The sequence below is a fragment of the Solanum stenotomum genome, chromosome 3 (genome assembly GCF_019186545.1).
Source record: "Solanum stenotomum isolate F172 chromosome 3, ASM1918654v1, whole genome shotgun sequence".
NCBI classification, from domain to species: domain Eukaryota; kingdom Viridiplantae; phylum Streptophyta; class Magnoliopsida; order Solanales; family Solanaceae; genus Solanum; species Solanum stenotomum.
This window is the reverse complement of record NC_064284.1, coordinates 64,683,369-64,704,985: the sequence shown is the minus strand read 5'-3', so window position 1 is coordinate 64,704,985 and position 21,617 is coordinate 64,683,369. Positions and strand designations below refer to the sequence as shown.

Here is a 21,617-nt window from a genome sequence, read left to right as displayed (position 1 = left end):
GTTCAACCCCATATAAACATTAATCTTTTAATAAAGAAGTTGGAAAAACTGCAATAGAACAGAGCACCACACAAACACAATAGAATAGAATAGACTTAGAAAGTGATGAAACTAAAATTTTGTGATGATTAAAATAAATAGGTATTTTACATAAAAATAACTAGTATTTTGTCCACAATACAAGTAAAAGACTGATTTTTTAACAGATTTGGGCTCTTACTAGCTTGGTCCTATATTTATTGCAAAACTACAATTACAAAAAAGTAATTTTTGGCTTCAAATCCCCACAATTCTTTGTACCATGGATGTACACATAAATAAGAAATCATATAAATAAAACCTGAAACACCATTAGTTTAGAGAAAAGCTAACAAAAAATGTCATTAGTTTAGGGCAGAGCAAATAAAACAAGCAAAAATTACATTAATACAACTTATGAAAGAAAAAAAAGTAACTAGATCGAAAAAGAGGCATACTTGAAATTCTGTCTCGAGCAAAGCTAAGAAGACATAAGGAAGAAGATACCTTCCTTGAGTTTAGCGCAAAGCTGCAATGAAATACTACCTTCACTGAGATCAGGGCAGAGCTGTGATGGAAAAAAAAGAGCGATCTGAAGAGAGACATCGAGATTAGGGCATCACCTTAAGACCATTGTTTTAAGAAAATAGAGTTCTTTTTAACTTTTACTTCGATAAGATAATTTGTATTGGCACTTTGGTATTTGTTAAAAGAAAAGTTTTAATTTTTAAAAATAATTTAATATTAAATTTTTTGCACTTCCTGGCGATCCTTCCTGGCAAGTCCTCCAATTATATAATTTGGGACCAGTTACTAAATATTTTAGGGACCATATTTAGTACCTTCACAATAAAGTACACTAATAAGGACTGAAATATAATCTCGTCCTTATACATATACTTTTAGAGACGAGATTATTAGCTTGTCTCTAAATGTTGGTCTTAAATAAGGCTTTTTCTTGTAGTGGTATGTCCTTAGTGCCCTCCCTTTTTTTTTTTAATCATGCTAAATTGATTTCTCAATAACTCTTTCTAAGTTAGTTTTGATCTAATATTCTTCTATTTTTCTTTTGCATGGGATTTCTTATTTTATTGTCTTCTTTTGTTCAAATCCCTGCCCCCTATTTGCTTAATAATTTTGTTAAATGAATCTTTGTTTGTAGTTTGAGTTGGTGTAAAATTCAAGTCTCTCATATCTTAGTTGGCTAGAGTTTTGTCCTTAGGATGATTAAACTTGAATCTTTGGTGTTAATTTCTTCGCGGTTCGATTGTCGTGTTTGGTGGCCTCTGTTTCCAAATAAACAAAAAATAGCTTACTCCGTATCTTTGATTTATGATACCTCTGCGATAGGTGGCTTTATTTATTAGTTTGTTAGCCTGCTCCCTCTCTCTTTATACATAATTATGTCAATTACTAACTATTTGTTTGTCATATTGTGGGCTGCTTTATTCACATCCATTTTCACTCGCCTATAAACTTTATTCTTGTGTGTGTATACATATTCCTTGAAATTTCCTTGTGCTTAGATTGTGATAGTATAGTGTTAAATACATTACTTCCTATCATGCACTGTTAAGTCATAGATGAAGAGTAAGTGTTTCTTCCTTTGATACAATAGTATTCATTTGTCCTATGATAGCTTTGGTTGCATTTTGCTTTTTTTTAGTGCTTGAGTTGCTCTTTATTTCAATCGAATTACGCTTCATTTGCTTCTTCGTCTCACATACTAATTTTGTTTTTTTTTTTCGTTTTTTGTATGCACCCCCTTTCGAGTCCATGGTGGACTTATCTACCTTGCATTACCGAGTTGAGCCATAAAAGCTCGATCTTTGCTTTCCCTATTTCTCGAGTCAGCCCTCCTATATATTTGGAAGCTGTTACAGGTTCCAGAGCTCCAACATACTACTGGAAATTAGTTCAAAAGCCTAAGAAATGGGTTGTATACATATTGTATACAACAGTATACACTAATTATACAACAAATTATAGTTTAAAAATGTGAAAATACAGAGATGAGGTAAAATACAGGTGTTCGGAAGCAGGAGATTCATGGGAAAAGCTGATATACACTAATATACAACCAGTGTATACAAAAAGGGGATTGGTTTAAAGGCCAAAATTTGCAGCGAAATTGGCCCAAGAAGGGGCCCAATTTCATTATCTCTTTTACTCTTCTAATTGTTTGATTATGTTTTGGCTAATCTTATTTAACTCTAACTTTTAATTAACTTAATTAAGATTCCCCAAAAGATGAGTTATTTTCTTTGTGTTGGTTTGCTTTAAATACCTTTTTTTTTGTGTTGAGGTCATTTATTTTATTAATCAAATATTGGTCAAATTTTGTAATTTAATTAAGTTAAATCTTTGTTCTTAAAAAGATATGTTTTAAGGCCTCTTCACTTGATCACATTTTATTTTAAAGTGGTTTTAAGTTTAAAGTATTTTTCTCAAATGAACTAAAAAATGTTCTCTTCCTACTTAGTCATTTTCTCAAAAAGGTTAATCGAAACTTTAATTCTTCAATTAATTCAAATGGCTCCATGCTTAAATTAACCAATTTGGTTAAAGTTATTATTTTAAAAAATGTATCAAATAAATTCTAATTAATCTAGTTTTATTAATATTCTAATCACTTGTATTTAATTCAAATGTTTCATTTTTTGGGTCCCTTTCTCTAAAAAAAAATTAAAAAAAAATGCGTTATTTACTTAATTATTTTCTCAAAGTTAATCAAATATTGTAAGTTATTATTTTAAATCATTATTTTCCTAAAAATAGTCAAATATATGTTAGTCAAGTCGCAGGTCAACCGCATATTAGCGGACACTTCGAATGCTTAAACCCTTCTCGAAGTGTAAATTGAACCCCGAACCCTCTTTGGTATTTTCAAATGATTTTTTCTGTTTAAATCTTTGAAAATTATAAGTTTTCTTAATTTCTTTAAAAAATTAAGTGACGGCTCTTTTCTAAGTATTTTTCTTAAAATGTTTTATACTTGGAACATTTCAAAAAGTGATTTTTTCAAATATAGGAAAATAACGTCCAAATGCTACAGTCAAATGTGCTATTTTCCTCTATGCCTTTTTGCATTTCTCTCTATTGTTGCACAACTAATGTCCTTCACAATTCACATACACTATTGTTGCAGGAGTGCCAAAGTCAAGGTTCAGTTCGAGGAAATAATGTCTAAAAGATCAATAATGCTTGGGAGGAATTGAAGTGTTCTTCTGAAAGCCAGATTTACGTATTATATTTTTAGAGAAGTTGAGTTGAGTAGACATTGTGTACATAGAGACAACACCGTATCAATTTTTTTGTTTTTATGTTCTTTTGATTTAAAGAAAGTCTATTGTAAATTTGATGGCCCTTTGACATTAATTTATGTTAACTTCATGATTTAGTTAGATCTTTGTGTGTTTTTATTCCATGAAATATTTTATTAATTTAGTTGTAGCTTAATTTTATATAAATTATTACCTCTACGAAATTGAATATAAAAATTCCATCAAAAGTATTGCGGAGGTTATACTTTATTTGTGGAGGGTTATAAAACCCCCCACAAAATGGAATAAAATTATTTTCTGGAGAATAAATTACAAAGGTTAGAACCCCCGCTAATTGTCGATTGTGGGGGTTGCTTAAAAACTGCTGCAACTTAATTGTGACAAACCTAACTATGGGGGTTGTGGAAACCCCTGTAACAACAAATTATGGGGTTCTAAACCCCCACTATTCGTAATTAACTCCCGCGAATTAGCCCTTTTTTTGTAGTGTATTGTGTTGTTGCCTAGGAGAAATATCTGCATCCCTAGCTACATTCTCAAAACATTGATCCAACCAATCCTCTTCATCACTTTCCTCATCTTGTAGGTTAGCAAATTGACTACCACCAACTTGTAGTTGTTTGTTAGTGTTAATATGTAAGAGAAACCAACCTTTCAACATTAGAACCCTCCCAATGCATCAATAAGCTCCTTGCACTGACATAAACTTTTTGAACATTAGAACCTACTAAAATCAATTGTCGCCCCCGATGTAATGGAGATGAAACATAGGCAATGCTACTACCTTTAGGCACAAAGGTTGGTGCTCCGGGGCTCAATTTACTATGAGGTGTGACATGCTCCTCCTCTTCTTCTACCATATTCGCTCATCGACTCTCATTTGTAACACATTTTTGCCCACTAGAAGTCATCCAGTTGTTTGATGATAAAAATTGTGAACTTGTCTTAAGTCTATCTCTCCATAAGAGTTAGCTAGATTAGCTAAGCTTGCCTATGTCATTTAATTGTTCACAAGTTTTGCTAGACTGACAATATAAATTTGGTGCTTCATTCTACACATACTATCATGTTAAATTATTCTCAAGTCTTGCTAAGTGGATACATTTGTAATGTACATTCAAAAACTAGCCTCAACTACAAATTTGATTGGTGAGAGTAATAGTTATATACTATATAAATTGTTTAAAGGTTGGTAAGAGTAATAATATCAATTATAAATTTTGTCTACATAAGAAATAAATGGATAGTTGATATAAAATAGTATTTTCTTTTAAAAGAATATAAACTTGTGGACCACCAATTTTTGTATTTGAAAATGTAAAATGGTGATATCAAATTCCCAAATCAAACTTTTTGGAAAATTTGGGATGAAATCCCAAATCATGAGGCATGTTCAAAATCAGATTTTATCAAATGACTCAAATCACGAGATGAAATCACATAACCAAAGCTACTTAGTGAAATAGTATAAATTGTTGCTCATGAGGTATAAGTTGTTATTCTAATTTTCAAGCAATTTTTTTCAAAGTTAAGGTCATTTGTAAAAAATATATTATTAAAAGGCTAATAAAAAATTCAAGACGAACACTTTGAATCATTATTTTTCAACTGCAGGAGCTGAAATGTGGTTATTAGTTGAATTTTAGCGAATGATTTTTCCTTTAATGTCTCAGGTATGAAATATATCCATTATTTTCAAGACACTGATAAAGCAATCAGTACATGAATGCGTAGCTTACTGCATGATTTGTTGCCCGCAACAGGTTCGACGTTTTGCCTCAATGAATTTCTGCAAATTGTTTTGTGTTTTCTACCAAGTCTTAGGAGTTCAACAATGCACGATTTTGAGTCATGGATTCAGCCATTGATGTCTGTGTTGACTATTTGCCTGCTTTACAATTTACATCCTTGGATGAGACCCTTCTTCATATCTTGCATGAATGCATTTTTTGTCATTGCTCGTTTTGTTTGTTGTCTTGCTGTCTTAGTGTTTCCCATGTAAAACATTTACTATATTACTTGCCTATTTGTATTAAGATAGTTAATTCCTCTACTTCAAGATTTTCAAGAAGATCAATTTGGTTTTAGTTTTTAAGAGGAAACATTGACATTTATTGCAACCAACTAGCATTTCTGTAAACAGAATCATGCACAAATCAAGTGCTAAAACAAAACAAAAAAAGTGATTGATTCCGAACAAGAGATACAAAGAATATGCTCAGCATGCAAGAAGTTGAATCTTGATCTTCTGTAGCATCCCTACAACATCTTTCATGTTTGTCCTTCTTGTCGGAGATTCAACACAACAATCTAATGCTACTTTCAAGATTGATGCCAGGATATCTAACTCCTTCTGTAAGCGATTATCCATTGGTGTAACCAAGTTGGCATCCATAACGTCCATTACTGCCTCGGGGAGTGAATAACTCACCCATTGCTTCAAGCTAAGATCTCCCTCCAACTCAGTAGGCTTTCTCCTAGTAAACGTTTCCAGCAGCATGATCCCGTAACTATAGACATCACATTTTATTGACACTAGTCCATCCAGTCCATACTCTACAGTCAAACGATTAATTTAAATATGCAATATACTTTCTTGATTGGAAAAAAAAAAGACGAAAAATCAATGTTCAAATTAGCAAAAATAAAGAGACGTACCCGGTGCAATATAACCAAATGTTGCTAAGGTTTTTGTGTATAAATCACTCTCATCTTCAACAAGCAGTTTTGAAATACCAAAGTCGCTTAGGTGGGCAACCATATCCTTATCCAGCAAGACATCACTAGGCTTCTGTAATGACTCTCCAGGTCATTTTTAAATTAAAGCATTCATTGCATCGTTTAGAGCGTTCCTGTAGCGACCTCAAGTCATTTATGACTTGCTGGCACTGACTGTTCGGTCGCCTGGTCGTTCGTTTGGGTTTTAGGCCCGTTTCCCTGTTTTGGAGATTTTATAACTAGAAAAGTTAACTTTGGTCAACCTTCTTGGAAGACGTGCTCAGATGAAAATTCTGACAGCTAGGTTAGCTTCGGAATATCGATTTTGGTCTAGAACGACCCTTTTTTCACTTCCCGAGGCTTTAGATGGCAGTTGTGGAATCTGGCTCAAAACGATACTGGGTGTGGGACCCACTTTTCATCGAAGCGATCTCCAAATGGAAATTCCGCCTTCACCATTGAGTCCGAAATATCATTTCCAATCAGATTTCATATATGGTTTGTATTTTTCCGACTCCAAACGAGTTCGGAACATCGAAATTTAAGTTTGAAGGGTTGTAGAATTTTAACGTGGCGGTGACGTGGCAGAGCCACGCGACGCCACGTGGCAGCGGCTGGAAATCTTGAAATTTCCAGATTTTAGGACGAGTTCGTCCAATTTTTTCCCTCATCTTCAACATAAGATTTCTCCTTCATTTTGAGTCCAAATTAGGTGCTTCAAAAGGCTAACTTCAAGAGAATTTCGTGGGGAATCTAGCAGTTATCTCAGAAACGCGAGGGGAGGCTTCGTTTGAGGTANATGTTCAAATTAACAAAAACAAAGAGACGTACCCGGTGCAATATAACCAAATGTTGCTAAGGTTTTTGTGTATAAATCACTCTCATCTTCAACAAGCAGTTTTGAAATACCAAAGTCGCTTAGGTGGGCAACCCTATCCTCATCCAGCAAGACGTTACTAGGCTTCAGATCACAATGAATCACGAGAGAGGAGCATCCTTGATGAAGATATTCCAACGCACATGCCACATCTATCATAATGCTTAGTCTCTGCCTGATGTCTAGGAAGTAGTTGTGCGAATACAAATACTTGTCAAGACTTTCATTAGGCATATATTCGAGCACTAAAGCCTTAAAATCAAGGTTGGAGCAGCAAGTGATGACTTTCACAAGATTTCTATGGCGAAGGCTGCGCAAAACTTCACATTCTGAATCAAAACCCTTGAATGCCACTTCCAGTTGCAGATTGAACACTTTAACTGCAATGATCGTCCCACTCCTGAGAATGCCTTTGTAAGCAGAGCCAAAACTTCCAGAACCAATCCGATTAGTACTCTTGCTAAGTGAATCAGTTGCTTGGAGCAGTTCATAGTATGCAATTCTTCTTGTTGTTATGATAGACAATGAATCAGCTCGTTGAGGAGATATTTTACCTCTTCTATACCTTATCCATACAAACACAAGGGTGATAGGAACGAATACAAGTGCTATTCCTAGCAAAAGAAATAGAAGTAGCAATTTTTTCCTATTTGATCTATGTGTTGATGAAGTGGGGCATGGTGGGACATTAAACCTTGACAAACCATACAATGCTTCATTGTTGATGAAAAATTGACTCGAGAGGTTCTTGAAAGGACCCCCCGAGGGTATTTCACCGTGCAACTTGTTGAATGAAACATTGAAACACTTGAGGTATTGTAGTTTCTCCAAAGACATGGGAATAGTTCCCGATATATTATTATGAGAAATGTCTAGGAATTCCAAGCTTACCATGTTGCTCATTGAGTCAGGTATAGATCCTTGCAACTTGTTGTGTCTCAAAGAAAGGTGCGCCAAATTTTGTAATCCCCCAATTTGTCTAGGAATTCTATTTGAGAATTGATTTATCGAAAAATCCATTCGTGTCACTGTCTTTAGATTTCCAATTTATGTAGGTAAAGAACCAACCATGCTGTTTTGAACAATTTGACAAGCTTTTAGGCATATGACCATGAAGCTTGTTTTTTGATAGATGTTTGCATAAACCATTGGGAAGATCTCCTGATAAGCTATTATTTGTAAATGCAATGACTTCGATTCTAGAAATATTGAAAATTGTCAATGGTATAGAATCTGTAAGCTGATTATGTTCTATGGACAACATATTCAGGTTTTGAAGATTGCCTATCTCTTCCGGGATGTTTCCTTCAAGTAAATTGGCAGATATTTCTAAAGTCTCTAACCTTGAGGCATTCGAGAGTGACGGAGGAATGGAACCAGTGAAACTGTTATTCCTAATATTTAGAAACTGAAGTTGGAATAAGAACCCAAACCAAGAAGGAACCTCCCCACTGAATTTGTTGAAACTTAAATTAAGAAACTTAAGCTGATGCAAGCGTGTCATTTCTTGAGGCAAATTTCTTATGAAATTGTTACTTCCCAAGTAAAGAGAACGAAGAAATATGAGATTCCCAAAATCTTGTGGAATTCTGCCTGTAAGAGTCATGTTGGAAAGATTCAAGGACTTCACTCGCTGGTGACAAGAACCACAAGTGACTCCGACCCAACGACAAACAACGACCCAAGTTTTATTAATACTGATAACAAGCCGTCCATTACAAGAAAATAAAGATTGTTGAATAAAAACGAATATGAATTAGATGAGAATGACAACTAACAGAGAAAATAACGAGAAGAGAGAGAAACCTTCGAACAAAAGAAAATAAATTTGTTTGAATAAATTTTAATTGCTTTGAGCTAAACAAGGAAAACAAATATTCCTTTTTTTATGAATCTCCTATTTATATGTCTCCTATTAATTATCATTAAATTTTCCAAATTATTTACTACTAATATATCCGTTTTTACCTTATTTATATTTCACACTAATTAATTTTTATTGTTATTTGAAATCATTTTTTATTTTACTAAAATGTTAAAACCTGCAATTTTTTATTATTATAACTTAAAAGATAATGAATAATGTCATAACTTATAATTATTAGTCGTATATATGTCAATTATAAAATTTTCACATACATATCCACCTTCAAATTACGAGATGAAATCGCATAACCAAAATTTATTTAGTGAAATAGTATAAATTGTTGCCCATGGTATAAGTTAGTTTCTGTAACTGAGTTAAAGGTCATTTTTTAAATAAAATTTATTAGGAGGGAAACCAAAATAACGAACACTTTGATAATTATTTTTCAACTGCAGGAGCTGAAAAGTGGTTATTTGTTGAATTTTAGCGAATGATTTTTCCTTCATTGTTTCAAGCACTCACTCAGGTATGAAATCTATCCCTTATTTTCAAGACACTGATAAAGCAATTAGTACATGAATCTGCAGTTTACTGCATGATTTGTTGCCCGCAATTTGTTCGACGTTTTGCCTCAATGAATTTCTGCAAATTGTTTTGTGTTTTCTACTACGTCTTAGGTGTTCAACAATGTACGATTTTGAGTCGTCGATTCAGTCATTGATTTTTTGTCATTGCTTGTTTTGTTTGTTGTCTTAGTGTTTCCCATGTAAAACATTCACTATATTACTTGCCTATTTGTATTGATATAGTTTATTCCTCTAACAATTTACAAAAAGATTATTATGCTTCAAGATTTTCAAGAGGATCAATTTGGTTTTAGTTTTTAAGAGGAAACAGTGACATTTATTTCAACCAACTAGCATTTCTCAAAACAGAATCATGCACAAATCAAGTGCTAAAACAAAACAAAAAAAGTTATCGATTCGGAACAAGAGATTCAGAGAACATGCTCAGCATGCAAAAAGTTGAATCTTGATCTTCTGTAGCATCCCTACAACATCTTTCATGTTTGTCCTTCTTGTTGGAGATTCAGCACAACAATCTAATGCTACTTTCATGATTGATGCCACGATATCTAACTCCTTCTGTAAGCAATTATCCATTGGTGTAACCAAGTTGGCATCCATAACGTCCATTACTGCCTCTGGGAGTGAATAACTCACCCATTGCTTCAAGCTAAGATCTCCCTCAAACTCACTAGGTTTTCTCCTAGTAAATGTTTCCAGCAACATAATCCCGTAACTATAGACATCACATTTTATTGACACCAATCCATCCAGTCCATACTCTACAGTCAAACAATTAATTAAAAGATGCAATATACTTTCTTGATTGGAAAAAAAAGAATAAAAGGAAAAATCAATGCTCAAATTAGCAAAAACAAAGAGACGTACCCGGTGCTATATAACCAAATGTTGCTAAGGTTTTAGTGTATAAATCAGTCTCATCTTCACCAAGCAGTTTTGAAATACCAAGGTCGCTTAGGTGGGCAACCATATCCTCGTCCAGCAAGACGTTACTAGGCTTCAGATCACAGTGAATCACGGGTAACGAGAACCCATGATGGAGATATTCCAACGCGCATGCTACATCTATCATAATGCTTAGTCTCTGCCTGATGTCTAGGAAGTAGTTGTGTGAATACAAATACTTGTCAAGACTTCCATTAGGCATATACTCGAGCACTAAAGCCTTAAAATCAAGGTTGGAGCAACTAGTGATGACTTTCACAAAATTCCTATGGCGAAGGCTGCGCAAAACCTCACATTCTGTATCAAAACTCTTGAATGCCGCTTCCAGTTGCAGATTGAATACTTTAACTGCAATGGCAGTCCCACTTTTGAGAACGCCTTTGTAGACAGAGCCAAAACTTCCAGAACCAATCAGATTACTTTCGCTAAGAGAATCAGTTGCTTGGAGCAGTTCATAGAATGAAATTCTTTCCGTTGTTGCGATAGACAATGAATCAGCTCGTTGAAGAGATCTTTTACCTCTTCTATGCCTTATCCATACAAACACAAGGGTAGTAGGAACACATAGAAGTGCTATTCCTAGCAAAAGAAATAGAACTAGCAATTTTTTCCTATTTGATCTATGCGTTGATGAGGTGGGGCATGGTGGGACATTAAACCTTGACAAACCACACAATGCTTCATTGTTAATGAAAAATTGACTCGAGAGGTTCTTGAAAGGACCCTCTGAGGGTATTTCACCGTGCAACTTGTTGACGGAAACATTAAAATACTTCATGTTTTGAAGTTTCTCCAAAGACATAGGAATGGTTCCTGATAAATTATTATGAGAAATGTCTAGGTATTCCAAACCTATCATGTTGGTCATTGACTCAGGTATAGATCCTTGCAACTTGTTGTGTTGCAAAGAAAGATCCACCAGATTTTGCAATCGTCCAATTTCTCTAGGAATATCATTTGTGAATTGATTCATTGACATATCCATATATGTCACAGCCTTTAGATTGCCAATTTCCGGAGGTAAGGATCCAACCATGTTGTTTGACGATAAGTCAAGCTCTATTAGATCTTTAAGATTTCCTAAGCCTGTTGGTATATTGGAACTCAATTTATTGGAATCCATATGTATCTCTCTAAGGGAAGTAATGTTCCCTAAACAATTAGGAAGAGATCCTGAAAGTTGATTTTGACCCAAGTAAATAGCACCCAAATGCTGCAATTTACATATATGATCTCCAATAAATCCTGTAAGTTTGTTTTTGTTCAAGTACAAGCGTTGAAGGTTTCTCAAGTTACTAGTTGAGGTAGGAATTGATCCAATCAAGTTATTATTAGAAAGATCAAGGTCTATTAAATTGGTTAAGTTTCCAACTTCATTTGGAATCTGGCCGTTAATCTTGCAAGCAGCGGCATAAAAGGTTACAAGAGATTTGGAGAAGTTCCCTACGGAGAGCGGAAGCATGCCATTTAGAGGGTTCAAAGATAGATAAAGAGATGTTAAATTTCTGCAATTGGTTAAGGAAGTGAGGAAGCTTAAAAATGAATCGCTGGTTAAATTGTTTTGCTCCACGTTTAGGAAGTTTAGATGAGTCAAATATCCAAGAGAATTGGGAATCAATCCTGTGAGTTTGTTTTGTGAAAGCTCTAGGTCAGTAAGTTTGGAACAATTGGAGATAGAATGAGGAATAGTCCCAAAAAGATTGGTTAAGCTATTCAGATAAAGATGTTCAATGTTAGGTAAGGTTGAACCTATGTTTGGTGGGATGGTTCCTGATAGATTATTGAATGAAACAGCCATTTTTCTCAGTCGTGATATGTTGAAGATCTCCATTGGAAGTGAACCACTAAAACTATTCAACCCAAGATTAAGTTCCTCCAACTCAATGAGATTTCTTATCTCTTTGGGTATTTCACCTGTCAACACATAAAGAAAGAATGAGTTTAACTAGCAGCTAGTTCAATACAGATTGCTATCTCTTTGAATACATACCAGTAAACCTATTGTTGTTTAGATGTAAAAATTGCAACTTGGTTAAGTTGCCAATCTCCTGTGGTAAGGATTCCTTGAGATCGTTCGTCCCTAGTGAAACAAATTGCAAAGATGAGATATTGAATATGGAGATCGGGATAGAGCCGGTAATCTGGTTTCCCACCATGTCTAACTCCACCAAATTAACTAGATTTCCGATTTCTTGTGGAATTATCCCTGCATTTATGTTAATGTGTAATAAAAAAGATGTGAGGTGATTAATTAGATACAATAGTACTAGCATTCATAAGGTGAAAACATACCTGTGAAATGGTTGGATCCGAGATACAAGAACTGCAAGTTACTCAATCTTCCAATTTCACTATGTATTCGTCCATCAAACTTATTTCCAGATAGAGACAACATTTGAAGTTGTGAACAATTTGACAAGCTTGTAGGCATATGACCATGAAGTTTGTTTGTTGATAGATAAAGCCCTTTGAGTTTTGGGAGATCATTGCATAAACCTTTGGGAAGATCTCCTGATAATCTATTATCTGTAAATGCAATGAATTCAATTCTAGAAATATTGAAAATTGTGAATGGTATAGTACCCGCAAGCTGATTATGTTGTATGGACAACAATTTCAGGTTGTGAAGATTCCCTATCTCTTCCGGGATGTTTCCTTCAAGTAAATTGGCAGATATTTGTAAAGTCTCCAACCTTGAGGCATTCGAGAGTGACGGGGGAATGAAACCAGTGAAACTATTATTTCTAAGATTTAAAACTTGAAGTTGTTCTAAAAACCCAAACCAAGAAGGAATTTCCCCTCTGAATTTGTTGAAACTTAAACTAAGAAACATAAGCCGAGACAAGCGTACCATTTCGTGAGGCAAATTTCCATGGAAATTGTTCCTTCTCAAGTCAAGAGAAACAAGAAATGTGAGGTTTCCAAAATCATGAGGAATCTTGCCTGTAAGAGTCATGTTGAAAAGGTTCAAGGACTTCACTCGCTGGTGACGAGAACCACAAGTGACTCCAACCCAACGACAAACATTAATAGCGGGAGACCAACTTTCATCCAAATAATGAAAAGGGTCTGAACTAATTTGGGATTTCAAAGAGAGAAGAGCTAATTGATCAGTCGTAATGTTGGTTTGGGTCATAACATAGTGAAGCAACAAGAGTATTGTCAAGAGGAAAAATGTGAAGGCTTTCTCCATTACTGCAAATATTAATAGAAAAATGATATGGCTAGTAGCATGTGGTATTGAGGCTTTAAATAGCAATGAGATCAACATGATTTTTTAAAAAAAATTACTTTTATTTATTCATATTAATACTAATACTACCAAATCAATCATAAATGTAAAATGGCGCAAAAATTCTCCTAATCATCCAAAGACTTGTGCTAGTCAACTAAAGTCTCTTATTTTCTCTATAATTGTGTGGTGAAATGTCGTGCTACTTTTAGCAACTTATATTATACGTTGGAAAAATATTTGTTAGACTGTGAGGGTATATATGCATCATATTTTTAATGAGGGGTATATTTTTTCATTTTCTTTTTAAAAATAAATTAATACACAACATTAATTTGTATTGGCTGTTACCATTTTAGGGAATTTTCCAGGTTATGTGGGTCCAAAGACTTGACAAAATTGGTTAGGACCAAATATACATGAAGTCTTGGAAACCATAAATGTGGTGGCAAAAGTTATTCCTCTATTCAGTCCAAAGACTTCCCAAGTTGCCTTCTACTAAAGGTATGTCCACTAGCTAGCTAGCTATATCGAGAAGTGAAAGGGGTCCGAAATGATTTGAGATTTTAAAGAAAGAAGAGTTAACTTGTATAATTTGTGATAGTTCATATAAAAAATACAAACACCTGATAGTTCATGTATGAATCTCGCAAAAAAAATAAAAATAAAATACATCCTGTGTGTTCTTGATCATTATTGCTTCTCACTTATAAAAAGTACAAAATGAGATATTTGGGAGATGTTTGACTAAGCTTATAGGCTCGTTAAACTAACTTAGAAATAATTTTTTATCTATGAGCTTGTTTAGTAAACATTCAAAGTACTTATAAACTAAAATCAACAAAAGTCATAAGTTGGTCATCCATAACTTATTAGTAACTTTTAGCTTAGGAACACTTTTGATTTGACCAAATCTTTTACCATTTTTTCTTTCATTTTTTAAAATTCTCAAAAAAAAAAAAAGAAATCCAATAACTCGTAACTTCCTCTTCACTAAGGCCTCATTTGTTTGCACTTAATGGAGGTCTGAATCTTAATCATTCAGATTCAGTCCATTAAGTGTGTTTGATTTTTAGGTTTGAATCTGAATGATTCAAATTCAGCCCATTAAGTCCATTTGTTTCTTTTTTCAAAAACCCTCTTAATGGACCTGAAAAGTTCTGAACGGATCAGATCTGTAGTAGAGTCTTAACACCATTCAGACTTATTTAATAAGTTATAAAATAATACTGTATCGCCTCTCTCGGTCTTTGCGTGACTTTTGCTCTCTCAACTACAAATTTTCTTCCTCTCTTTTTTCAATCAAACACTAATTTTTTTTTCTTTAACCGGTAAGTTTTCATAATCTTTACAAGTATTTTTTTTATATTAATAATTTTCTTAGGGTGTATTGATGATTGTCAAGAACACTTGTTGCAATAATATTTTTAGTGTATTGATGTTCATCAAGGGTTTTGAGTGAAAAAATACTATTCATAATTAAAAATAATAACTATGTATACATATTTGAGGTCTCTTATTAGAATTTTGGCTTAGGCCAATAATTTTATTGAGACTCTTTGATATATTATTGTTATTGAACTAGTTGGTGACAAAAATAATGGAGCTCCTAATAATTCTACATCCCAATCTTCAGTTTCAGCTGGAAAAAAAAGTTTGGGGAAGAAAAAACACTTATTCGTCTGATGGAAATTGATGAGAAGATGATTACTGCTCTAGAGTTATTGATTAAAAAAATAGTGCACCTACATTTGAAGAATATATGGAAAAATTAGATGGACTTGGATGGGAAGAGCCATTATACAATACATGTGTTAGTATATTTTGTGAAAGTGTCTGCTACAAAAAAACATGAATGACGTTAGAGGTTCACAAGTTAGAGAATTGGATTAAGGTTATTGGAAAAAAGATAAGAATTCTTTAGTTTTTCTAATTTGCCAAAATATATGTTAGGCTTTGATAATGTGATACCTTATTTATTATTTTTCGACTAGTATCTATCATACTTATTGAACTTTTTGATATTATATTGTGCCTATAAAATATTTTTTATTCGTGATTTTTTTTATGTTATGCTTGATGATTATGATATTTTTTTAATCAAAAAATATTATTTTTTATTGAAATGAATTTTTAATAACATTTTATTAACATAATGTTTGATTTCATATGCACATTCAGATATTGAAAACAAACAATAATCATTCAGTGTTCAGATTTGGAGACCACATCTTAATATTCAGATGTATATTCAGATCTCGACACCTAAATCTTAATGCAAATCTTAATATTCAGACGTGTATTCAGATTTAGAGGTCTTAATCTTAATGAAAACAAATGAGGCCTAAGTATACATCGTTCCTCTATTTCTTTACAAGGGCACTTTCAGATTTATATATTTACTTTTTTTTAAAAAAAAAAGAAGGTTATTCTAGTCATTTTAATAAAAAGAGCAGCTTAATCTTTACAACTTTTTCCAAATATATAATTCTTTATTATCAGTTTCAACACTTCTTTTCGAGTAGTAATTACACTTTTTTTTTATAATCATGGTATCAGGGATAACTCTCACACACCTTGACTAATTTCATGAAATAAAATGTCATCTACCACCAACGACAACCGACCACAAGTACGAGTTAATTCTGTCCAACAATACACATGTACCCTTTTTTTTTTATAATTGTACTTTTTTTTATTTCTTAATGAATCTATTCTACTACTGACTTTCCACATTAATTATGTCCTCTCCGCCCTTCAAAATAAGTGTCATTTTAGTTTTGAAAAATTGGCATAATACATAAAAGTGTCAGTTAACTTGGCCTCAGATGGTATTTGTAGCCTCCAACTTTGGATGTGCACAGGTAGGTACTTAAACTTGTATAAAATTGAAAAAGTAGCTAGACACACATGTCATACGTGGCATAATACATGTAGGACGCTATGTAGGACTGCAAATTGTCATGTAGGACGCCACATAGGACGTGTATGTCTACTTTTTTAATTATATAAGTTTAAGTACCTACTTGTAGAGATTGATGCCCATTGAAGCCAAGTTAAAGGACATTTTTATGTATTATGCCAAAAAGAATCATCCCAAAATAAGTGTTATTTTAGAAATTCATTACAAAAATTAATATATTGTTTCAACTATACCCTTACATTTCATCTTTTTAATAGCGTTCAATTTTACAGAAACAATTATTAAATATGGATAGTTTAGTAAACTACACGTTGTATTTATTGATTTTTTTTAATTTAATAGACGTGATTTTTGCTAAGATAACACTTATTGAAATTATTGCCTCCCAAGTCGAGAGAAGTAAGAAATGTGAGGTTTCCAAAATTGCAGGAAATCGTATATGTTGGAAAAATTCAAGAACTTCACTCGCTGATTTGAGATTTCAAAGAAAAAAGAGTTAATTGATCCGTAGAAAATGGTCATTTTAGTAGTAATACAACTAAATTTGAACTTAAAAGAACAATAATTTGACTTGTTAAGATGTTGGGCAACACACTTAAAATATTTGGTTTGGGTCATAACATAGTGAAGCAACAAGAGTATTGTTAAGAGGAAAAATGTGAAGGCTTTCTCCATTAGTGCAAATATTAGTACTACCAAATCAACCTGTGGTTTTGAGACTTTAAATAGCAATAAGATCCCTTTTAAGGAGATTTTTCTATTCAATACCAATACCACCAAATCAACCAAATATTGCTTTCATAATCGTCGTTGTCAAAAGTAGTGCTGCATTTATCAACTTACTACTCCTACAATATGCATTGAAGGTTGGAAAAAAGTTGAAGTGGTAGACCAAGAAAAAAATATTACTAGTGTTTGACTTGGAAAAGGAGTCACCACTAACTTCTATAATCATAATGTAAGGATGCTCAAGATAGAAGTGTACAATTTCTTCAAGATATACTCTAATTAATTACTTCAAGTTTGTGAAAGAATCCAAACCAAGAAGGAATTAACCTCAACTATGAAGTTGTTCAAACTTAAATCAAGAAACTTGAGCCGACGCAAGTGTGTCATTTCTTGAGGCAAACTTCCCTTGAAATTGTTGTTTACTGTTAGAGTGAGATAAAGTCCCACATTGGTTAGGGAATGAACTGACGATCTTTTTAATAAACTTGGACAATCCTCCCCTCTTGAGTTAGGCTCAGGTTCAAGGAATTTGCTCGTTGGTGGCAAAAAATTCCTCTAATCAGCCAAAGACATGGCAAGTCAATCAAGTCTTGCTTTATTTATTGTGTGCTTAATTAATTCTTTGTAGATAGTCTTGCTTTCATATTCTCTAGAATTGTGTGGTGAAAAGTGGTGCCACATTTACTTTTTTTTTTTCTTTATAAGTTGGGTGCCACATTTACTAACTTATACTATACTGATGATGATACTATTCATTTTGTCTCAGGTAATAGCAACTCTCTAGCTCTAGTGCCAAACACCCTCAATAAATCTTGTTATTTGGTGGCTCCAAACACATGCGGATAGAAATTGAGGAATTAAATCAATCCATTGACGTAACTGGTAAAGTTGGTGATAGGTGATTAGAAGGTGTGAAAATAACCTTTTGTAGAAATACAGGGTTAGGCCCTTGTAGTTTGGTCCTTTCCTGAATCCCACACATAGCGGGAGCTTAGTGCACCAAAAAATTCATGATTTATATATGTTTGAGGCCAATAAAAAAATTGTGGAATAAGAATTGATTTCACATCATGGAAAGATGGGACATGTGAATATCTCTCTCCACTTGGAGTCTTGGATCTATAGTGGAAAAGGACCTCTGCTAAATTTGTTTTCCTAATATAGTTATATCGCATTATTATTATTATTATTATTTATCATATTTTTGACCTCTGATTTATGCATCATTTCTTAATTACCTTTTTCTCAAGTGTCATCATCTTTTTGTTATTATATTTTCTATAATTGCATTGATAGTCCATTTGGGATAACATATATAATACACAAGTATTAGTTACGTTGATTTTTAAATTGTAAAATAAAGTGTGTATTAATTTCAGACATGAATAGCTAGCTATTAAACGTTGTATAACTTAGCAAAATTAAAACTATTTTCAATTGACTAACAATGACATGGATGAACAATTTTTCAATTTTTTTTTTTAAATTAAAGACCACATGGGTCAGGATTTATTAAAATTGAAAACATATGTACAAGCCATGTGAGTTGACCCAAAGTGCACAACCCACCAAAAATTAAAAGACTAAAAAGGAAAAAAGAAAATAAAAAATTACACTAAGAAAATATTAAAATAGAATAACAAAAAGGCGAAATGGTCTAATGGACTCTTATACTTGTACGCGTTTGTATTATGAACCCTTTTATTTAACACTTTATCAATTGAACCCTTACACTCAACCAAAAAAAGATTTTTAAACCCTCTTATCATGTGTGTAATTCACTCGCCCTTAAATAAATGATATATCAAATCCACGTCACCTAAATTAATGACATGTCATAATTATGTTTATTAACTATTTTTTAAAACTATTAACCAAAATTATATAATATAATATAAAATAATATTTTTTTAATTTATTCTTTAAAAATAAAGTTTGAAACTCCATACTTTATCTCCCCATTCCCACCTTGAAACGTCTAAATCTAAAGCCCTTCGCCGCTGTCTTCGTCACAGTCGTCGTCGCAACTCTTGCCGGCGACCATACGTACTCTCTTCCTCACCCGTCTTCATCTCTGTCGCATCATGGCCACCAGATCTGACTGGAAAACCTCTTCATTGTAGTGACCAGATCCCACCCTCACCCGCCTAGTTCTCTTCCACTGACCTGCGTCGTCTCTCTCAAGGTGCCAATGCAAAGATCTGCTAAAGAAGATGACAAGAGTGTGAAGATGAAAGAAAAATGGATTGGACAGGGATGGAGATGGCCAAAAATGGAGGTGAACCGGTTGGCTGAAGAAATAAAATTTTTTTTAGTTATTTTTTTTTAAAGTTTTATTACTTTATTGTTTTTTTTTAATTTTTTAATATTTTTAAACTTAAATAGGATATCACTGGCCTTAACGAGAGTGAATTCACGCACTTTTGCCAACTCAACCATATTAATGTCACATAAGCCTAGTCAATGGTTAGAGGGGTTTGATAAATTGTGTTTTATTAAGTTTAAGGGCTCAATTGATAAAGAATTAAGTAGAAGGATTCACAATACAAACTCATACAAGTACAAGGGTCTATTAGACTATTTCGCCTAACAAAAACAAGAAAGGTAAAGTGGAAGGTTGAAGACCACTGTAGCAGATCTTCACCTTCTCCAGTATGACGTCCTTAAGCATTTTCCTTATCAATAACTATCTGGAACTATTCAAGCTCATCTTCCACCAAATTCGTCTCCTTGCCGTTGTCGATATCATCAAAACTCAAAGACACCCAATGAAACTCAATCGGAGCAGAAATCTTTTAGGAAATTTCCAAGCTTTGTGCTAGCATCAAAAGCTCTTTACACTTCAACTTCCACGGCAGTTTTGGATTTCTCAGAAATTTGATATACATCTCGAGTTAGATCAGGTATGTGTTAAAGAATGACAAAAATCCCACATAGGTGGTTAATGAGATGAGTTGACTCCTTATAAGGCTTGGACAATCTTACTTTCTTTGAGCTAGCTTTTGGGGTGTGAGTTAGGCCTAAGACCTAATTTAACAATCTAAAATCAAGATTAGGGAGAAGAACTCATAAATTTTAGTAAATAATTGTTTGAAACTATGCAGATTATTGAGACAATAGAAATCGAAAGATTGCCCTCATTCAAAACCAAAGTCCTAATTTGGTATTAGGCGACCACCTCAACGCTCTCACCAGGTGCAAATACTCAAACCACTACGAAATTACTTCAGACAGAAGTTAAAGAATTAAGACCTTGACAGTCGATTTCTTATATTTCTATCATAGAAACAACCTGCATACAGTAGTAATACTTGTATAAAACTGAATAGCTTGTACAATCAATCTATTAGCCTTCTTCTTATGTGAGGAATTCCGATTCTGTCCAAATTTAAAATTCTTCGCCCTTTCATAGGAATGTCTGAAAACGGTTAAATTGATAATCACCTGCAAAATCAAAAACTAGCTAGGCTAGCAAAATAATCAGCCAGAGTATCAAAAACTAGCTAGGTTAGCAAAATAATCAGCCAGAGTATTTCCTTCCCAAAAGGAATGTTGTACTCTTACTGATAAGGATCTCTTCAACAAGTTTATGGAGTTGACCTTGAAAGTCACACTCCAAGGGATATCCCACCTCCCTTCCAAAATTTGTACCATGGCCAGTGAATCTGTTTCCATAATTATATGAAATAGATTATGGTCCTTACAAAATAACAGTCCTTCTCTAATGGCCCTAGCCTCAGCTACTAAGGTAGAGGTATCTTGTATCTTGATACCCTTAGCCACAACCATATTTCCAGAATAATCTCTAATGCAAAAAGCAGTTGAGCTAGGTCCTGGATTACCCCTGGATGCTCCATCAGTATTGCATTTCAACCAATTCGCAGGAGGAGGAATCCATTTCACAATAATGATACTATAGGAACTTATGTGCCCCTGTAAATCTGAGATGATATCATGCCAATTAGTGCTTCTAATATCTCTTTTGAATCAGACTTTAATCACCTCAATATAATGCCATTAATTTCCCAAATAACCTTCCTTTCTAAGAATGAGCCTCCGTGTAAAATAGTGTTCCTTCTCTTCCATAAGAACCACAATATGACAATGGGCACTGTTGACACCAGATTTTGACCCTCCTTTCTTCTAGCTACATTGTTTTCGAGTTTCTAAATTTAATAATATATAAAATTATCTTCTTCTTTTTTCATAACTATTTTACTACTACGACTATTTATCTACTAAAATTTTATGTTTTATTATCGAAATTACTATTCTCATTTCTACACCTTATTTTCTTTAAATAACTATTTGTTGTCGCCTTCTCTCAAGTTTCTAACCTATTTAATTAATTATAAAATCTTATTTTTGTATTTGTATTTTATATTAGTGTAAGGTTGTAATATTGATATCTTATTTTTGTAGATCATTAGTTATTTT

General features: G+C 33.4%; 3 protein-coding genes across 3 annotated transcripts; all 3 read right to left on the bottom strand.

Moving 5' to 3' along the window:
* Positions 1-5,520: 5,520 nt before the first annotated feature.
* On the bottom strand, positions 5,521-7,791 carry LOC125859179 (probable LRR receptor-like serine/threonine-protein kinase At3g47570). The gene is made up of 3 exons (XM_049538886.1): positions 6,852-7,791; positions 5,961-6,104; positions 5,521-5,858 (listed from the first exon to the last, which is right to left on the bottom strand). Exons 1-3 carry the CDS (start codon positions 7,789-7,791, stop codon positions 5,521-5,523), a joined length of 1,422 nt encoding a protein of 473 aa, XP_049394843.1.
* A 94-nt stretch (positions 7,792-7,885) lies between these two features.
* On the bottom strand, positions 7,886-8,503 carry LOC125859178 (leucine-rich repeat receptor-like tyrosine-protein kinase PXC3). Its single transcript, XM_049538885.1, has one exon. The coding sequence runs from the start codon at positions 8,501-8,503 to the stop codon at positions 7,886-7,888; it is 618 nt and encodes a 205-aa protein (XP_049394842.1).
* Positions 8,504-9,720: 1,217 nt separating this feature from the next.
* LOC125859177 (probable LRR receptor-like serine/threonine-protein kinase At3g47570) lies at positions 9,721-13,489 on the bottom strand. Its single transcript, XM_049538884.1, has 4 exons — positions 12,589-13,489; positions 12,287-12,502; positions 10,219-12,210; positions 9,721-10,112 (listed from the first exon to the last, which is right to left on the bottom strand). The coding sequence occupies exons 1-4, from the start codon at positions 13,487-13,489 to the stop codon at positions 9,775-9,777; spliced, it is 3,447 nt and encodes a 1,148-aa protein (XP_049394841.1). The 3' UTR covers positions 9,721-9,774.
* Positions 13,490-21,617: the final 8,128 nt, after the last annotated feature.

Bases quoted from the DNA above. Each gene is read 5' to 3' on its own strand.
- LOC125859177 (XM_049538884.1), bottom strand. From the start codon at position 13,489: ATGGAGAAAGCCTTCACATTTTTCCTCTTGACAATACTCTTGTTGCTT. The intron at 12,503-12,588 runs GTATGTTTTCAC...ACATAAATGCAG, and splicing joins CGGATCCAACCATTTCACAG to GGATAATTCCACAAGAAATC. The intron at 12,211-12,286 runs GTATGTATTCAA...ATGTGTTGACAG, and splicing joins AAACAACAATAGGTTTACTG to GTGAAATACCCAAAGAGATA.
- LOC125859178 (XM_049538885.1), bottom strand. From the start codon at position 8,503: ATGACTCTTACAGGCAGAATTCCACAAGATTTTGGGAATCTCATATTT.
- LOC125859179 (XM_049538886.1), bottom strand. From the start codon at position 7,791: ATGGTAAGCTTGGAATTCCTAGACATTTCTCATAATAATATATCGGGA. The intron at 6,105-6,851 runs GTACGTCTCTTT...AATGACCTGGAG, and splicing joins ATTTGGTTATATTGCACCGG to AGTCATTACAGAAGCCTAGT. The intron at 5,859-5,960 runs GTACGTCTCTTT...GTTTGACTGTAG, and splicing joins ATTTGGTTATATTGCACCGG to AGTATGGACTGGATGGACTA.